Raw genomic sequence first — 16,517 nt, forward strand, 5'->3', positions numbered from 1 at the left:
CTCGAGAAAGGCCTGGTGTTCTATGGCGGAAGAACCGGCTCCCTCGCGGCGCTCCACGCCGTAAGGTTCTGCACTGGGAGTTCTGGCATCCGCCAACCCCGTTCCCAAACCCACCAAGAACTACCGGAAGCAGCTACCGTCCCGCTCGCCCGCACCTACGCACTTCCTCTCCGGGCAGGAAGGGGCGGGCTCTGGCCGAGAGTGCACGCCCCACGGGCTGCGCATGCGCCTTCTTCCTGGCGGCTCCGGAGCGCCTCGCCGGGCCGACTTCGCTCGCTGGTTGACAGTGCGCCTGCGCGGTCGCTGGGGGCTCTCCACCTCTGTCTCCCCTCCCCCTGACGCCCCGCGGGGGCTCCGGGCCCGGCGGGACCATGTTCACCAGCACCGGCTCCAGTGGGCTTTGTGAGTACCGGTTCCCTCATCCTTGGGCCGCCCTTCGCTCCATTCCGAGCTCTTCCCAGACCCGGCTCGGGGCAGCGGGGGACTCGGGGTTGCAGGAGGCTGGGGGCCCCTTGCCTCCCGCGCCCGAGCCTTGTCAGTTCTTGCTCTTCGGGGGCAGCGGGCGCCGCACCCACCATAACCCCGAGGGCCGAGGGGGCGCCACGTCCATCCCGCTCCCGGCGTCTCCCGCAAGGTGCGCAGCAGCTCCTGCCCTGCTGCAGGTGGGCTGGGCAGTTAGGGTCCAGCCGGGTGCTCCGCTCATCTCGTGGCCCGGGCCCACGCACGCACTTGGCGACTCGAGTGCGGGGCTGGAAGATGTCCCCGTGGGGGCGACGCTGGAACCCTGCTCGGTTCCCTCTCCCCCTTCATTCATACAGGCTTCTTTGGGACCCACCTGATTCCTGGAACGTGTGAATTTCATCCTCCGCTCCAGAATCTGCCCCCTCAAATTTAACTTCCACGTACTTCTTACCCGTTGTCCTTGAAGAGTTTTTGCGAGCTGAAAAAGTGAGCGCTTTCCAGTGAAGTTAGGAAGTCACTTGGCAAGAGAATGCAAGCTTTGCTTCTAGATGCCGCTGCACTCTCCAGTCTGCGGTGGTCAGCAGGCAGAGGGTGGAGAAGTTTATTCAACCTCCAGGCAACCCCCCCCCCCCCCACGACATTATGTTGAGTTGACTTTAGAGAGTGGACTCTTAACAAAACAGTGTTGAGATGAGGCACTGATACACCAACAGCAAACTGTTTGAACAAGCCGCAGTTCGCAGTTTCTTCCTCTGTCGGTATTTCCCATCTCTGCGTGTGAAGTTAATGTTGCTAGAGCACAGAAGTGCCTGGCATCTCCAGATGGTACATTCTGTTGTGAACGTCATGAGCCTTTCAAAGAACACTCCTGTTACATAGTCTGAGAGTTGACTAATTGTCAGAGCCAGCGACATAATTTAAAGTCATCTTCACCTCTCACCGTGATCTCAGGCTTTGAAGTAGGTTTAATGTTGTTTATGATCTCCATATTTAATAGCTAATTTAAGTTATGGAAACGTTGACGTATTGGCCCCAGAATCCATCAGAACTACTAGTGAGTTGGTCTTCAAACTACTGTTTGGATGAATAAGGTAGTGTGGCCTTACCAGGGTTACAGTATGTGGGTGGATCTGTCAACAGCAGATTTCTTCGATTTTAGTTGTTCTCAGCATCTTGAGGCACCCTTTTGTACCAAACATGTAAAAGCTAAAAAGTGACAGTCTGGGGACTTGGCTCAGTGCAGGCATGAATATTTGAGTTCTAATTCTCAATACCCATGTAAAAGCCAAGGCATGCAGTGTGTGTCTATAACTCACCAGTGAGAGGTGGAGGCAGGAGATTCCCCAGGGCTTTGTGGCCAGCCAGTTTACTGTGTCAAAAAGAAGTGGAGTGATTCAGAAAGACATCCCAATATCAGCATACACACAGGTATACACGTGTGCACACACACGCACACGTATGCACAGGGAGAAATCTGATCGAGGGCACCACAGTATGGATTAGGTTGTAGTCGCATTTGTTGCACAGCTATAAGAAAGGTAATCGTAGCTGGCATGGGTGCGTGTCCCTCTTGAGCTCCCTCGAGCCGGTGTTCAGAGCGGAGGAGTTACTGGGATGGCTTAAGTCATGCTTTAGGTGTGCATTTGACAAGCATCCAGGACCTGTGAACCGTTTGGTTTTGGAAACACGGCGTTAGGCAAGTCTTAGGTTCAATGCTTCTGATTTTGACAATAGAGCTTAGTGGTGGTTCTTCCTAGATCAGTCATTTGGCCATTCCTGAGTGTAATGACTTCTCTTTCTCTCTCTTTCTTTCTTTCTTTCTTTCTTTCTTTCTTTCTTTCTTTCTTTCTTTCTTTCTTTCTTCTTTTCTTTTTTCAAGACAGGGTTTCTCTGTGTAGCCCTGGCTGTCCTGGAACTCACTCTGTAGACCAGGCTGGCCTCCAACTCAAGAGATCCACCTGCCTCTGCCTCCCAAATGCTGTGATTAAAGGCGTGCGCCACCACCACCACCGGGCTTGTAATGACTTTTCTTGCTTCAGTGTTTTCTCCTACATAGCTTCTCCGCTGAGTGATGTCCTTTTAGCTAGGCAGCTGCGTGGCTCCGTGGTTAGGTCAAAGGTCTGATCCTGAGGAGGAAGCAAGCACCCTCAGAGGGGTGATTGATACATCTCTGCCTAGAGGTTGTGACTAGCCATCTTTCTGGCCATTTCCTGCACCTGCCTGCCCATCTGACGTCTGTGATTAGGAGATAAAGGTGCTTTAGTGTTAACATTTGGCTCCCCTCCCCCTCCCGTTCATTCAGTTGAGGACCTCCTGAAGCCGTGCATGGTTTACATAGACAGTAATGTGGTAAACAGAGTAGAGGAGTCTAGCATCAAACAGGTCAGTCAGTAATCAAAGTGTTCTTCAGTTCTGTCACATGGAGTGGATGGTGGTCCTGGTGGAGGGCTGCTGTGTGTTTGGGGGAAAAGCCTGAGAAATGAAGGAGCCAGGCATGCTACGTACGGTTCATTCAGAAAGTTGTTTTGAAGAAAGGAAGCAGCATGCACAAAGACAGGAGAAGGTGCAGTGCAGCAGGATGTGTGCAAGGTTCTGCAAGAGGCGTGCGGTGCTACGGCAGTGAACCAGGGGAAAGGGCGCTTGTGAGTATTTCTTTGCCACTGTTTTGTTCTGTGTCAGTTAGGATTGGGTAAAAGTGCTTGTAGATAGTGTGCATAATGTAGTTTAAATTCTCACATGTAGACTAATCCTGTCACTAAATAATACATGTAATCATTTTATTAGTAAGAATTCTCATTACTCATAGCACAGAATATTTGCTTTGTATGATGCACCCAATAAGCACTAATTACCATGTTTAACGTATCCCAGGTCTAGTTAGTTCCCAAGCAATTCAATGTCAAGGGGTGGGGGTGGGGTGGGTGGGGGGTGGAAAAGGGCAGCTGTGCTCAGCACAGTGGGGGAGAGACTTGGTTGTTAAGATGATTTGCTGGTGCAAGGCATAGTATTTGAACTGGTTGTTTGAGAGGTGAGGGGCTGTCAGGCCCAACAGGCTGAGCATGGAGGGCAAGGACAAGAGGCCAAAGCTATAAAGAATTAAATAAGGTCTTGTTGATGATGGGTGGAGTGAACAGTCCTGAGGTGAGGTCATGAGGACCGTGGAAGGAATGACAAGAACTGGGGCCATTCTAATGTCTACAGAGGGAGAAGCAGAAGAGTTGGGGAAGCAGACTGAAGAATGGCTGAGGATGGTGTGCAAATGTGCGCATGCCTGTCTGTGTGTGCACGCACATGCTTGAAGATGCCAAGGAGAGAATTCCAGGATAGGAGCAGTTAGTAGACAGATGATGCCAAGATTGAAAACAAAGCCTGAAAAGTGACATTTCTGGGGAAGGAAGGGGCACACTCAGAACCTTTCCAGAACTGCTCGTCCAATTGTCACAGAGATAAGTGAGGTTCTGGTGACCAAGGAGTGAGTGGGATGAAGAGGTGACAGTGAGTTAGAGATGCCATTCGAGAATGTGGATCACCAGGGGCAGACTGGTGAGCTGTACCTTAAGGTGGTCACAGGCATGGGGTGAGGTTAAGTCTGGAGAGACGTCCGTTTTTAACACTGTTGGAAGAGACCCAGTGGGAAGTGTGGGCTTGAAGAGTTAGGAATAAATGAAAGGGTAAAGTACTGAGGTGCAGGAGGAAATGACAAGGTCTAGGACCTTTGTGAGTCTGCTTTTCACTATGGGAAGAAAATGGGAGGTGGTTCTCTGCGGTGGAGCACAAGTTCCCCAATGCTGCCCGCCCTGGCAGTAAACAACCAGCCAGCCAGCCCAGAGCATCCCAGATGCCTTTCTGGGTCCCATCTCTAGAGTGACTTTCAGAAGGGCTAATTTGGGTACTAGAAATCTGGGCTTTCTTTTCTTCCTTCTCTGCATTCTGAAATCTGTCTTTTTAAAGGCTCTCCATGAGAGTCAGTAGAACAGATACTAAGGCAAGAGACTGCCCCACAGGAAGGGCCAGAGAACAGTCAGTCAGTGGGGAGATGCCCAAGGCCTGATTAAGATGGTAACACTGAGAACAGGCAGTGCCCTAGTTTGCTTTCTATTGCTGTGATAAAGATACCAACTTGGGGAGGAAAGGTTTTATTTCTCCTCATAATTTTCAGTCCATATGGCAGGAGGCTAGGACAAGAACTCAAGTCAGGAACCTGGAGCAGAAACTGAAGCAGAGGCCATAAAAAAGTGGTGCTTATAGACTTGGCTTGCTCAGCTACTTTTTTCTTTTACAACTCAGGACTACCACCCACAATGGGCTGGGCTCTCCCATGTCAGTCATCAATCATTAATGAGGAAAATGCTTTACAGACAAGCTAATCTGATAGAGGCAGATCCTCAGTGGAGACTCTCTCTTCCTACATTTGTCTATATGTCAAGTTGTCCAACACTAACCAGTGTAAACAGCGTAGGGAGGACTTGAAAGGTTTGAGGCAGGCAGGGTATGTTAGTCAAGCCTTTTAGATTGAGGGGAGGTGTTGGGTTTCTGGCAAGGGCAGCTGGCTACATCATGGTGTTACCATTCATTAAAGTAGGGAGTGCAGAGAAAGAGAGGTGGACAGGAACAGCAGTGACTGGCAGCAGAGGCTGTGCGTGGGTAGAGCTGCTGGACATTCTGGTCTGTGCAGGGTGGCCAGGAGGGGCCAGCAGAGCAGGCAGTGGTGGACATCTTGTCTCTGGCCCAGTTGGACCTTCTGTCTGTAGTGTAAATGCACACCCTTCAGCGTCTTCATGCTGTCCCTTTGTAGTGACTATCCATCCCCAGACTGGGATCCTCCTGGTGTATCAGCCCTGTCTGGCACTTCTCTCTAACATGGCCAATGTAGATCCTGTTAGTTAAGTATGCCATTTGCAATTTCGTCTAGACTCAGCCACTGCTATTCCTGGCTTGCTGTGCATGTTGAATAAGACTCCAACCATGTGTTAATTTTGGTCCCGGATCCAAGCTGAGCCATAGGCACAGTTTTACTGTTAAGTTTCTTGGATTTGGCCGTCCCTGTCGGAGATTGTTCCACAACTCACATGCAGTCAAACAAACAAACAAACAAACAAAACCATACAATACAGAAGGGGGCTGGAGAGATGGCTCATGGTTAAGAGCACTCACTGCTCTTCTGAAGGTCCTGAGTTCAAGATCCAGCACCCAAGTGGCAGCTCACAACTGTCTGATACCCTCTTCTGGTGTGCAGATGTACAGGCAGACAAAAGTATCCATATACATTAAATAAATAAGCAAATCTTAAATCATTCAAACAAAAACAATACAGAGAACAGGCTATCATCTGGGCACTCCATCACCTTCCTGCTTGTTTCTGTGTGTTCTTTCCCCTAATTGTTACATTTTTCTCTTTCTAAGGCTATCATTGTTATTCTTTTAGCCCTCTTCTGAGAGAACAAGCCTGGCACTTGGCCAAGCTGATATTTTGTCCTGTGGAGAGACTTCTAGAGCTGGGAGCCTCTCTCTTGCTACTCCCTTGACCTGGGTGTGCATCTTGCGCGGTGAAACAAACCATCTGTCCTTCAGATCCTTCATGATAGAGGACAGTGTGATTGCTGTAGTAAAACTCCTAGAATTTTGCCTTGCTAAATGTTTGGTTGGTGTGAGTGTTACCTGGTCTCTGGAGGCATGTATCTCCTTGACCTTTGTGTGCCCCGCCCGGCTCTGGGAGCACTGGGCACCTCATGCAAGCTTGTCTTCACGTCTCTTCTCACTGCCCCTCACCTTTAGCTCTCTGAGGTTTGTCTTCTATTTATGGGTCTGGCTGTGATGAGGGTGTTTCACCACACTGTTAACTCTGCTCTGGACAAAGCAACCAGAGTCATGTGACATTGAATGATGCTGGCCCCACTCCTTTTAGGATTTTCAGATACTGTTTCATGTGTATGATTGTTTGGCCTGTGTACATGTGTGTGCACTACGTGAGTGCCTGGTACCCGTAGAGCTGAGAAAAGGGCATTGAAGTCCCAGGAACTGGAGTTTTGGATTGTGAATTACCACAGGGGTGTTGGGAACCAAACCCTGGTTCCTCTGTAAGAACAGCAAGTACTTTCCACTGCTGAGCCGTCTCCCTACCACCTCGAATGGCGCTGCTCTTCCCTCGCGGTGGTTGTTGTCTTTCCTTCCTTTTTCCTTTTCAGACAGCATCTCATTCTACCCAAACAGGCTTCGGAATCATGCAGTCTCTCCCCAGCCTCCCCAGTGCTGAGCTGTAAGTGTGAATTGCTACACCCAGTCTGGTTTCACCCTCCCCCGCGGCCCCCCCCCCCCCCATCTCTTCATTCCCCTTGAACACATGTACTTAGTGTCTTTTGTATCTGCAGAAGGCTGGAGATGTGGATACTCATTCCTGTGAGTCAGGAAGGACAGAAACTGCGTTCTTTGAGGTAACAAGTTGTGCTGGTTGACTTGTCAACTTGACACAATCCTAGAGTCTTTTGAGAAGAGGAACCTCAGTTGACAACGTGCTTCCCTCAGATCACCTGTGGGCAAGTCCTTGAGGCAGTTTCTTGACTAGTGATTGGTACAGAGGGCCCAGCCCACTGTGGGTGGTACCACCCCTGGGCAGGTGGTTCTGGGTTCTAAAAGAAAGGGGGCTGAACAAACCAATAGAATGCAGACCAGCAAGCAGCACCCATCCATGGCCTTTGATTAGCTCCTGCTTCCGTGTTTGACACCCTCACTGCTGCCTGAGGTCTCTTAGCTCCTGGCGGTCCAGCCTCACTCTCCCACTGAGGATCCACTGGTTCTGATCACAGGCTGATCATGCTACTAGGAGGAGAAGTGGAGCCTGAATGGCAACTGCCCACAGTGGGGTTGGCCTTGCCTTACTTCAGTCCTAAGAAAATGCCTCATAAAGCTGGGCATAGGGTGCACGCCTTCAAGCTCAGCACTCAGAAGTCAGAGACATGTGATCTCTGAGTTTCAGGCCAGCCTGGTCTACATAGAGAGCTCCAAGACAGACAATGCTACACAGAGAAACCCTGTCTCAAAAACCAAAAAAGGAAGAAGAGGAAGGAAGAAGGGAGATGCCTCACAGATATTCCCAATGCCTAGGAACCAATCCAATGGAGGCAATTCCTCAGCTCACAGCTCCTCTTCCTGGTGTGTCAAGCTGACAACCAGTATGGCATGAAGTGTTGACTAAGACACCAAAATACAAGGCTGCTTCACAAAAGGGAGTGCCTAACCCTACCCCACACAACAATACAGATGACACCTAAGTGCCTACAAGTCCAAACTGGGAAACAGGGAAGAAAAGCTTCTCACCTGGGAATAAATACTGAACTGTTAGCACACTGAACTGGGTGGATACTTGTAGCTTTTTAAAATGAGCCTCTGCGCCATAGCATCTATTACTTAAGATGACGAGCCATAAACATATGTCTGGTTTTTTACTTCTACTAATCTAAATTCTGAGGACTCAAAAGAGTGACTGGCCCACAAAAATGGTCTTTAAATATCTATCTGTTGAACCAATAGATCAGTGAAGGGACAGCCTTAAGCCTAACAGTGTTGACGACAGGCACAGTGTGTGTACACCACCATTCTCTTAGTTGGCTGAGGAAACACCATGACAGAAAGCAGCGTGGGGAGGAAAGGGTTAATCAGCTTATGCTTCCACATCACTGTTCTGGGGTTTGGACATACTTCATTCCTCACTCTTGGTCCTGGCCTGCTCCCCACAGCTCCACGGCTCCCTGGCCCCACAGGCAGTGCCATTCCTTACAGGTGAACCTGAGCTATACAAAAGTTAGCTGAATATGAGCCTGAAAGATGTCCAGTAACTGGGGTCTCTGCTTTAGTTTCTGCCTGGGCTTTCCTCAGTAACAGCCATAACCTGTAACCAAATTAACCCTTTTGACTGCAAGTTGGTTTTGGTTATGGTATTTATCAAAGCAGTGGAAATGGAGTAGAGTAGCTCAGCTTTATCATCTTGTTTAAGTTGTCTTTTGTGAGCAAAGGATAGATTAGTTGGGTTTTCAGCGGTGACTTTAAACTTAATGCATTTCTGCTTTAATCAAGTCTGGGTTCTCCATGCCCTGCGCAGTTGGTTGTAAAGCCCAGAGTTGGCTCTATTTGTTTCATAAAAGTTTAGGGCTGTATGTCTGAAACGCCAAGAAACATACGGCTTACTTGTACATTTTAGCTGAGAAGGAAAAAAAATAAACATTAACCGGAGCAGGAGAAACTTAAGGGAAGGATATTTCTTTACATTGAGAAATGGAGATTAAGCCGGGCAGTGGTGGCGCATGCCTTTAATCCCAGCACTTGGGAGGCAGAGGCAGGTGGATCTCGGAGTTCGAGGCCAGCCTGGTCTACAAAGTGAGTTCTAGGACAGCCAGGGCTACACAGAGAAACCCTGTCTCAAAAAACCAAAAAGAAAAAAAAAAAAGAAAAATGGATATTAGCCACCTTTTAGAAAGTTTATAAGATCAGTTCATTTTACTTATCTATTCTTTCCCTACACATTTATGTTTTTATTGTAAAGTTACTGATTTTGTTGTTAGAAAACTACACGTTCTTTAATCTTCTAATGTGTAGAAAATCACTAAGAATAATAAATGGCATTTATTGACATTTGAGGTTTATTCCATTTTTTCAACTACAAATAGGATAATCACTAAATAAATAAAAAGCCAATTTTCCACATTCAAACATTACTTTGCATTAGTTTGTGTATGACTATAATTTACTCAACAGAATCTTTCGTATTGTTTTGCTTTTTTGTTTTGTTTTGGAGACAATGTTGGATAATATAGCCTTGGATTGGCCTAGAACTCCTAGATGGAGATCTTCTGTGTCCAACGGACACTTTTATGATGGAATTGGGACTGTGTGTTGTTTGCTTTTGTGGTGTTCTGGCTTTCCCTTTAACTATAAGCATTTGTCTAGTATGCTGTCCTTGAGTAATGAGGCCCCCCATTTCTACCCTATTATAATAATGCTGAGAGCACCTTGATTTCAAAATATTCCTAGCAATTCAAGAAGGTAAAATAGACCGAGGATGTGTGCAGTTGATAGAATACCAACGTAGTGTGCATGAAGACTTGGATGCCATTCTAGCACTGCATAAAATCAGATGTGGTTGAGCCGGTCTGTGCAAGTAGAGACTTGAAGGTCAAAAGTTCAAGGTCCATTACCTAGGGAGTTTGAGGCCAACTCAGGATCTGTCTTTAAACAAAAATAAAGGTAAAGTAAAACATATAATAAGGTGTATGGTCATAACTTTTGGCACAGTGCCAAATTCCAGACCTTAAGGGTAGTACTAAATTAAAACTTGACAGGCAGTTTTTGAGAGAAAAAGACTGCTTTACGTAATCTTTGCAGCTGCTCCGTGAAGATTAGGAACTTAGCTATTGTTTTCCTCATTGCAAACCAATGTCCTGTCTCATAAGCTGAGATTTGACCCATGACCCAGATTCATGTCCTCCATAGGTCACACAGTTGTCACCCTGGTCTCTCCCTGTCTGTAGCAGGGATGTGCCTGTCATAGGTAGATCTTTATACCATGCATGTATGTCTGCACTTGTGTGCACGCACACTTATTTATGCAAGCTTGTGTGGTGAGTGTGCATGTATATGTATGTGCTGTGTGGAGCCACAGGTGGGTGTTAGTGTCTTCCTCAGTTGGTCTTCACTGCGTTTTTTGAGACAGTCTTTCATTGAGCAAAGAGCTCATCCATCTAGCTAGACTGGCTGCCCATGAGTGTCAGGGATCTGTCTGTCTCTGCTCCCCACCTCCCCTACCCCCAGCTCTGCGGTTACAGATTTTATATGAGTACTGGGTATTGAACTCAGCACACATTTTGCAAACACTTTACCAACTGAGTCATCTCTCCAACCTGAGTTGTTCGTTCTTTCTTTCTTTCTTTCTTTCTTTCTTTCTTTTTTTTTTTTTTTGAGACAGGGTTTCTCTGTATAGCTCTGGCTGTTCTGGAACTCACTTTGTAGACCAGGCTGGCCTCGAACTCAGAAATCCGCCTGCCTCTGCCTCCCGAGTGCTGGGATTAAAGGCGAGCGCCACCACTGCCTGGCTTGAGATATTTTTCTTTAGTTCATATGGATTATAGTAGCATTCTTATTGACCATTTCTCTCAGTCTCTTTAATGTAGCTTGACACAATGGAGAGAGTGGACGCTAATATTTGGCTGTATTGTTATTTAATGATTAGTGAAAATTAATACTTCCAAGGCATTTAGCAACCCTGCAGTGAAAAAGCACTGGGAAGGTGGCCCAGCATATAGAGCTCTTGCTTGGCTAGTCAAAGAGCTTCTGTTCAAGTGATTAGACTGGAACTGAGTCTCAGGGCCCGCATAAATGTAGGTGTGGTGGGTGAGTGTAGCCACTCCCCTGTAATTTCAGCCCGAGGAGATGGAGACGAGGCCAAGCCTGACGGTTAGTTCTGGGTTTGATGTCAGATGTTGCCTCAGAGGGTAACATGGAGCAGAGGAGTTCCAGCATACATCCACACAAGTGCACACACACCTGCACACAAAATAATACAAACATACATGCTCACCACATACACATGAGAGAGTTTTCATACATTCTGTGTGTCTTGTGGGGCAAGAAAGGAGCCATCAGGAGGAGTGGGGTGGGGACAGGAGGGTGATAGGGAAGGGAACAAAGCATGGTGACACACATGTGTGAAAATATAGCGGACGCATAAAAGGTTAATTAAAAAGATCTCATTTTGTTTTGTTTTGTTTTGTGAGATAGGGTTTCTCTGTATAGCTCTGGCTGTCCTGGAACTCACTTTGTAGACCAGGCTGGCCTCGAACTCAGAAATCTGCCTGCCTCTGCCTCGCAAGTGCTGGGATTAAAGGCATGCTGTGAGCATCCGACTCACCAGCAAAACAGATGCTACAACAGGATCCTTCTGCACATGTTTATTGGGAGAGCTTGATTGCAGAGGCGAAAAGACCCCGAGCCCAGAACTGGCGCTGCTTATATAGGCCTAGGAGAGGCGTGTCCACAACCGATTGGTTATGCTCTCAGTACCTCATTTACATACCTCATTTACATATCTACACCCGATTGGTTATGCATTCAGTACCTCATTTACATGTCCTGGGCCAGGCAGTGACTCTGCAAAAAACTCTACTGCACATGCACACATTGGTTGTTTACCCAAACTTATGGGTGGTGGCCAGTGGTAGCCAGCGCCACCTTGTAATGGCGTATGTGGCTTCCCACAGCGTGTGCCACCACTGCCCAGCAAGAAAGATGTCTTAACTTACTGAAATTCTAAACTACTTAGAAATGAAAATCCAGATGTAAGGAGAGCAAACTGTCATGCTGGCAGATTTGATCCTCATTCCCATAATTGCTCCTGTATAAGTGTTATCCCGTGAGCATGTGTACATGAAAACATTGTTCTTTTTCTCTGCTTCCTTTCCTCCCTCCAACTCCTCCCATGTCCCACGTCCCCTCTGCCCTGCCAATTGATGACCTCTTTTTCTTACTAGTTACATGACTGTTTATTATCAGTTATGCATATGCTCTCTGTGTCTGTCTGTCTGTCTGTCTCTGTCACACACACACACACACACACACACACACACACACACACCCTGATTGGGTGTATGTGATTTAGAGTTGTCCACTTTGTATTGGATAACCAATTAGGGCTCCTCTCTAGAAGAGGTGAGTTCTCCCTCCCTCAGCAGTCATTAGTTGCCTGTCGGTTTTGGCTTTGTTGTTGTTTTTGTTTTTTCTGACAGGGTTTCTCTGTATAGCCCTGGCTGTCTGGAACTCACTCTGTAGCCAGGCCGGCCTCGAACTCAGAGATCCGCCTGCCTCTGCCTTCCGAGTGCTGGGATTCGAGGTGGACGCCACCATACCCTGCTTATTTGTTGCCTCCTGGTCTTTGTCTGTTGTGTGGGACCCAGTGAGACTTCCCTCTTCTGAGTTAGCATTTCTATTGCTGTTGTCATTGTTTAGGCACCATATTGCCGAGGTGCTGTGGATGCAGCTTTCCTGTCATACACTGGGGACACAATCTCATAGTAAACTTCTTGGTCATCTGGCTCTCAGAGTCTCTCTGTCCTGTCCTTGCTCTTCCTTGAACTTTATGTGCAGTGCATTCATTGAGCTGGGCTCCCCATGGTCCTGGAACTCACTATGTAGACCAGGCTGGCCTTGACCTCATGAAGGTCCTCCTGCCTCTGCCTCCCAAGTGGGTGGGTTCAAAGGTGTGTGCCACACTGCTGGCCAGTGTTTACATCCTTGAACAGGAATAATCACAGGTGTGGAGTTACAGGATCAGAGGATGGGAAATTATACAGCCATGCTGTGGAGTTACAGGGTCAGAGGATGGGAAATTGTACAGCCATGCCCGCATGAGAAGCTTGGGTTCCTCCTCTGTGGTTGCCAGGGTTGAGGGCAGATTTTTCTCACCACACATTTGTAATCATCAGACATGATAATTTAAACAGTTTTGTCAATGGAGAGATTAAATGTTTCATTCTTGTTCTCTTCATTCAGTTCTTTGGGAAAGTGAATATTTCTCACATTTTGTGTGTGGCTTAGCCATTCATCTTACGTTTTTGGTTTCTGTATTTCAAGAAATGCATGTATGTATGCATGCATGTGCATGCACATACACACACACTTTTTTTTTTTTCCAAGACAGGATTTCCCTGGTTGTTCTAGAACTTGCTCTGTAGACCAGGCTGACCTTGAACTCACAGAGATCTGTCTGTTTCTCCTTCCTGAGTGCTGGGATTAAAGGCATGTGACACCACTCCCAGCCACAAGTATTTTTTAATTTATGAATTCTTGGCATAATCCGTAGATTCCAGTATGAAAATGAGCAATGAGCCTCTTTGTGAGTTTGAGGCCAGCCAGGAGTGAGGCCCTGCCTCAAAAAGAAAAAAGAGAAGGAATGTACAGTGCACCCTCTGCACTTTGCTTCCTAATTATGTGTCATATGTGTATGGTGTTTCTGTCGTGATTCAATAGCAAGCCTTCCCTGATTTGTCTCTGAGTTGATTTTTATATGGAAAATAAAAATCATTAGCTCTTCTAACATTCATTGCTATGGTTGTGTATTTATTGTGGAATCAAGGGCCATGGTGGCACTTACCAGGAAATCACCCTCTTTCCTACCCTGGTTCAGGTTGGTTCTCTGTAGCTGCTCTTTGAGTCTTGTATCATCTGTCTTGGCATCTTTTTTTTTTTGTTTGTTTTGTTTCCCTGCTGGAGTGAACTTTTCATGTGACATCATAGGCTGCGAACTTTATTTGCTTAGTATTTATCCTGTGTGCCCGCTTGTTAGTATATGCACCATGTGTACATAGTGCCTGTGGAGGACAGAAGAAAGCATCCCTGGAACTAGAGTTACAGGTGCCTGCGAGCCACCCCATGGTGGGGGGGCTAGGGAAGGAACCCTTGAGCTTTTGATCCTCCTGCCTCCACCTGAGCCCTGGGATTCCAGGCATCATGTTGCCACCCTGACCGATGCGTGATGCATTTCAGTGGAATGGGACCCAGCGCTTCACGCATGCTAGTCAAACATTTGGGCAGGTAAGCTGCGTACACCAGATGCTTGGCTGGGGCAGGAGCTGGCAAATGGCTAATTCCAGTCAGGTGGGCTCATCTCTTCTTGTTAATTTTCTCTCTGAGTGAAGTTGTCTGTCTGTCCAGCATCCCATCTTCTACCCTGTCATCCTTACCGTCATCCTCTCTGAAATTTGACATCACCCCAAGCTCACGTCTCCTTTGAGACTTCCAGCCTTGCGTGTGCTGCTCCCGTTGTAGAATGTTACTGCAGGATTTTATTTGCTGGGTAAGCCTTCTCTCCAGGTAGGCTGTCTGTGAGAAAGGATGTGAGAGTAGACTTGGGAGGGATATCATGGCCCAAGTGGCCCAGCAATGTGCTCAGTGGCATTGCTGCCACTAGAGGTAGCTTTAAACAGTATGGGGCCCAAGAGTAAAGACCATTTAGTCTTCCTTAGTCACAGCCCTACTACAGTCAAAAGTCTCAGTGTGTTCTTACAAATACCTCTCTCTCTAACACCATTTTCCCATTGTAACAGAACAGGAGGCAGGCCGAGTGTCCAGCCAACAATAATATTAGTAGAACTGAGAACCTTTGTTTTGTTTAGAAAGTGTGGTTAGTTTTGCTGTTATCATCTCTAATTACCAAGGGATACTATCTCTGTCGTAGTGACAGAGTTCTCTTTAAAATTAATGCATGCAGATTATAGTATGGGGACTTCCAGGACGAGGAGGACGCTGATGATCCTGTGGTGGGGAGAGGGTGAGGGCGCTCTATACTGTAACCTCTCATGTTCTTTCCCAGAGCTTCCCAGCGCCCTGGACTCACTTGAAAGGATACATGTCTCTGGCATCCTGGGGATTGTTATCTCAGGACGGCTGGACAGGAGGCGCAGCAGACAAGGGCCTCAGTCCATGGTGTCTGGCCGGGACTCTGTCTCCCCCACTTTCTGGATTCCTTGCTTTTATTTGGCTCTTTACTCTTCTGGACTTGGTTTTAGTGTTTGAGGTTTGAGGTGGGCTTTTCTTTCTTCACCCCTATGGCTGGAGGTGTATCTGTCAGTTTCTAGCCTTTGTCTGCTCACAGACTAGTGAGGGACTAGGAGGCCATGTAGATGCTCAGACTTAAATGGTTTCTAGCTTGATCCTCCTGGGAATTCTTATCAGAGAGGCTGTGCCCCTTAGATCATCCAAGCTCTGAAGTCAGGCTCCACCCTCTCTACCCTGTAAATGTGTGCTTCACATGTGGCCAGTCTAGGGATGCATACAGCCCATTTGCTTCTTTCCTCTGATGTCCTCCTAGTGCATGTCATTTAGTATGTTGTAGCCCTTAGTAGCCTTTACCTGACCTGCCTTTTGGGGTTGAGGAGCTGAGTCTGTGAACACCTGGACTCTTTACGGAATGTCCCCAGGTTGTTACCCGCAGCATTTTCATGGACTTTGCGCTGACGATTTTTGTCCTGTCATATATTGGCATTGCTGATGGATGCCTGCTTCAACACTGCTTCCACAGACTGGGGCCTGGGCAGGCCACATGTCTGTTAGGAGTGGGATTTGTTTGCTGACACTTTACAAATAATCCAGACTTCTCGTGAGGTGAGTGACCTGGCACTTTTAGGGCTGAACTGTTGCATGGCAATGGGGTCTCCTCAGTGTGCACTGCTGTTTCTACATGGACTTCCCTGCTGCACTGAGCATGCCTGGGCTCAGATTCTTAAAGCACCTCAGATTTCCACACTTTGAAATTCTGTTTCTTTATCTCTCACAGTTTAGTGTACAGGTAGAGAACTTTTCTTTCAAGCCGCTTGCCTCACCTTCCAGAGCTGCTGCTTCTGTGAAGATGGTGTCCTGTGCTTATGTAACACTGGTCTCCCCTTTCACTCTAAAACCATCAGATTGTGTGTGTCATGTAATGAGTACTTTGAACAGTCACTGTTCTTTGTGATTAATGAAGGGTTAATGTTACATTAAATAAGTGTAAACCCAACTGTGCTAACACCAAGTAAGTCTCGGATGCTAATGCTGATGCCCCTGCACACTCTGCAAGGCCGCTGTGTTTTCCTAAGGCCTGGAGCTGGCCTGCACCCTCAGGGCTCTCAGGACCACAGCCTTTTTACATTTTTATTGCCACTGCTCTCAGCTCTTCCTCTCTGCACATTTTAGAAAATTGAGAATTGTGTGTGTGTGTGTGTGTGTGTGTGTGTGTGTGTGTGTGTAGAGGGTAAGTCCTACTTTCTGTTTCTTTTCCCTCCTCTAGCACCTTCCTAATACTTTCTTCTGTTTATTTTCCTGATAGGCCTCACCACCACTAGTACTTTAATAGGTGTTTATTGGCTCTTGTCCTGAGCTAGGCACTCCCGCCTGACTGCCAGGGCACTTCTGTGAGTGAGGTGCAGCCCATGAGGCAGGCGCCTGGGGTCATTGAATGCTCCCAAGCGCTTTAGGGGCAGAAGGTCAACCCTAACCCTAACCCTGATTCATGGATGGCTTTCAGTTTATTTTTTGTT

The 16,517-nt window shown here is 47.4% G+C and overlaps 1 protein-coding gene across 2 annotated transcripts in view; it reads left to right on the top strand.

The window, feature by feature from the left end:
* The first annotated feature begins 226 nt into the window (after positions 1–226).
* Ubac2 (UBA domain containing 2) overlaps positions 227–16,517 on the top strand; it is a 145,183-nt gene continuing 128,892 nt past the window's right edge. Inside the window, exon 1 of one of the 2 annotated variants that reach the window (XM_021182053.3) lies at positions 227–402. In XM_021182053.3, coding sequence (XP_021037712.1) covers positions 372–402 — 31 coding nt within the window. In that variant the 5' untranslated portion in view covers positions 227–371. The remainder of the gene's footprint in view (positions 403–16,517) is intronic. The other variant, XM_021182051.3, reaches the window with a different exon arrangement.

Source organism: Mus caroli, unplaced genomic scaffold (assembly GCF_978045245.1).
Source record: "Mus caroli unplaced genomic scaffold, Mus_caroli_1 scaffold_12, whole genome shotgun sequence".
Classification (NCBI taxonomy): domain Eukaryota; kingdom Metazoa; phylum Chordata; class Mammalia; order Rodentia; family Muridae; genus Mus; species Mus caroli.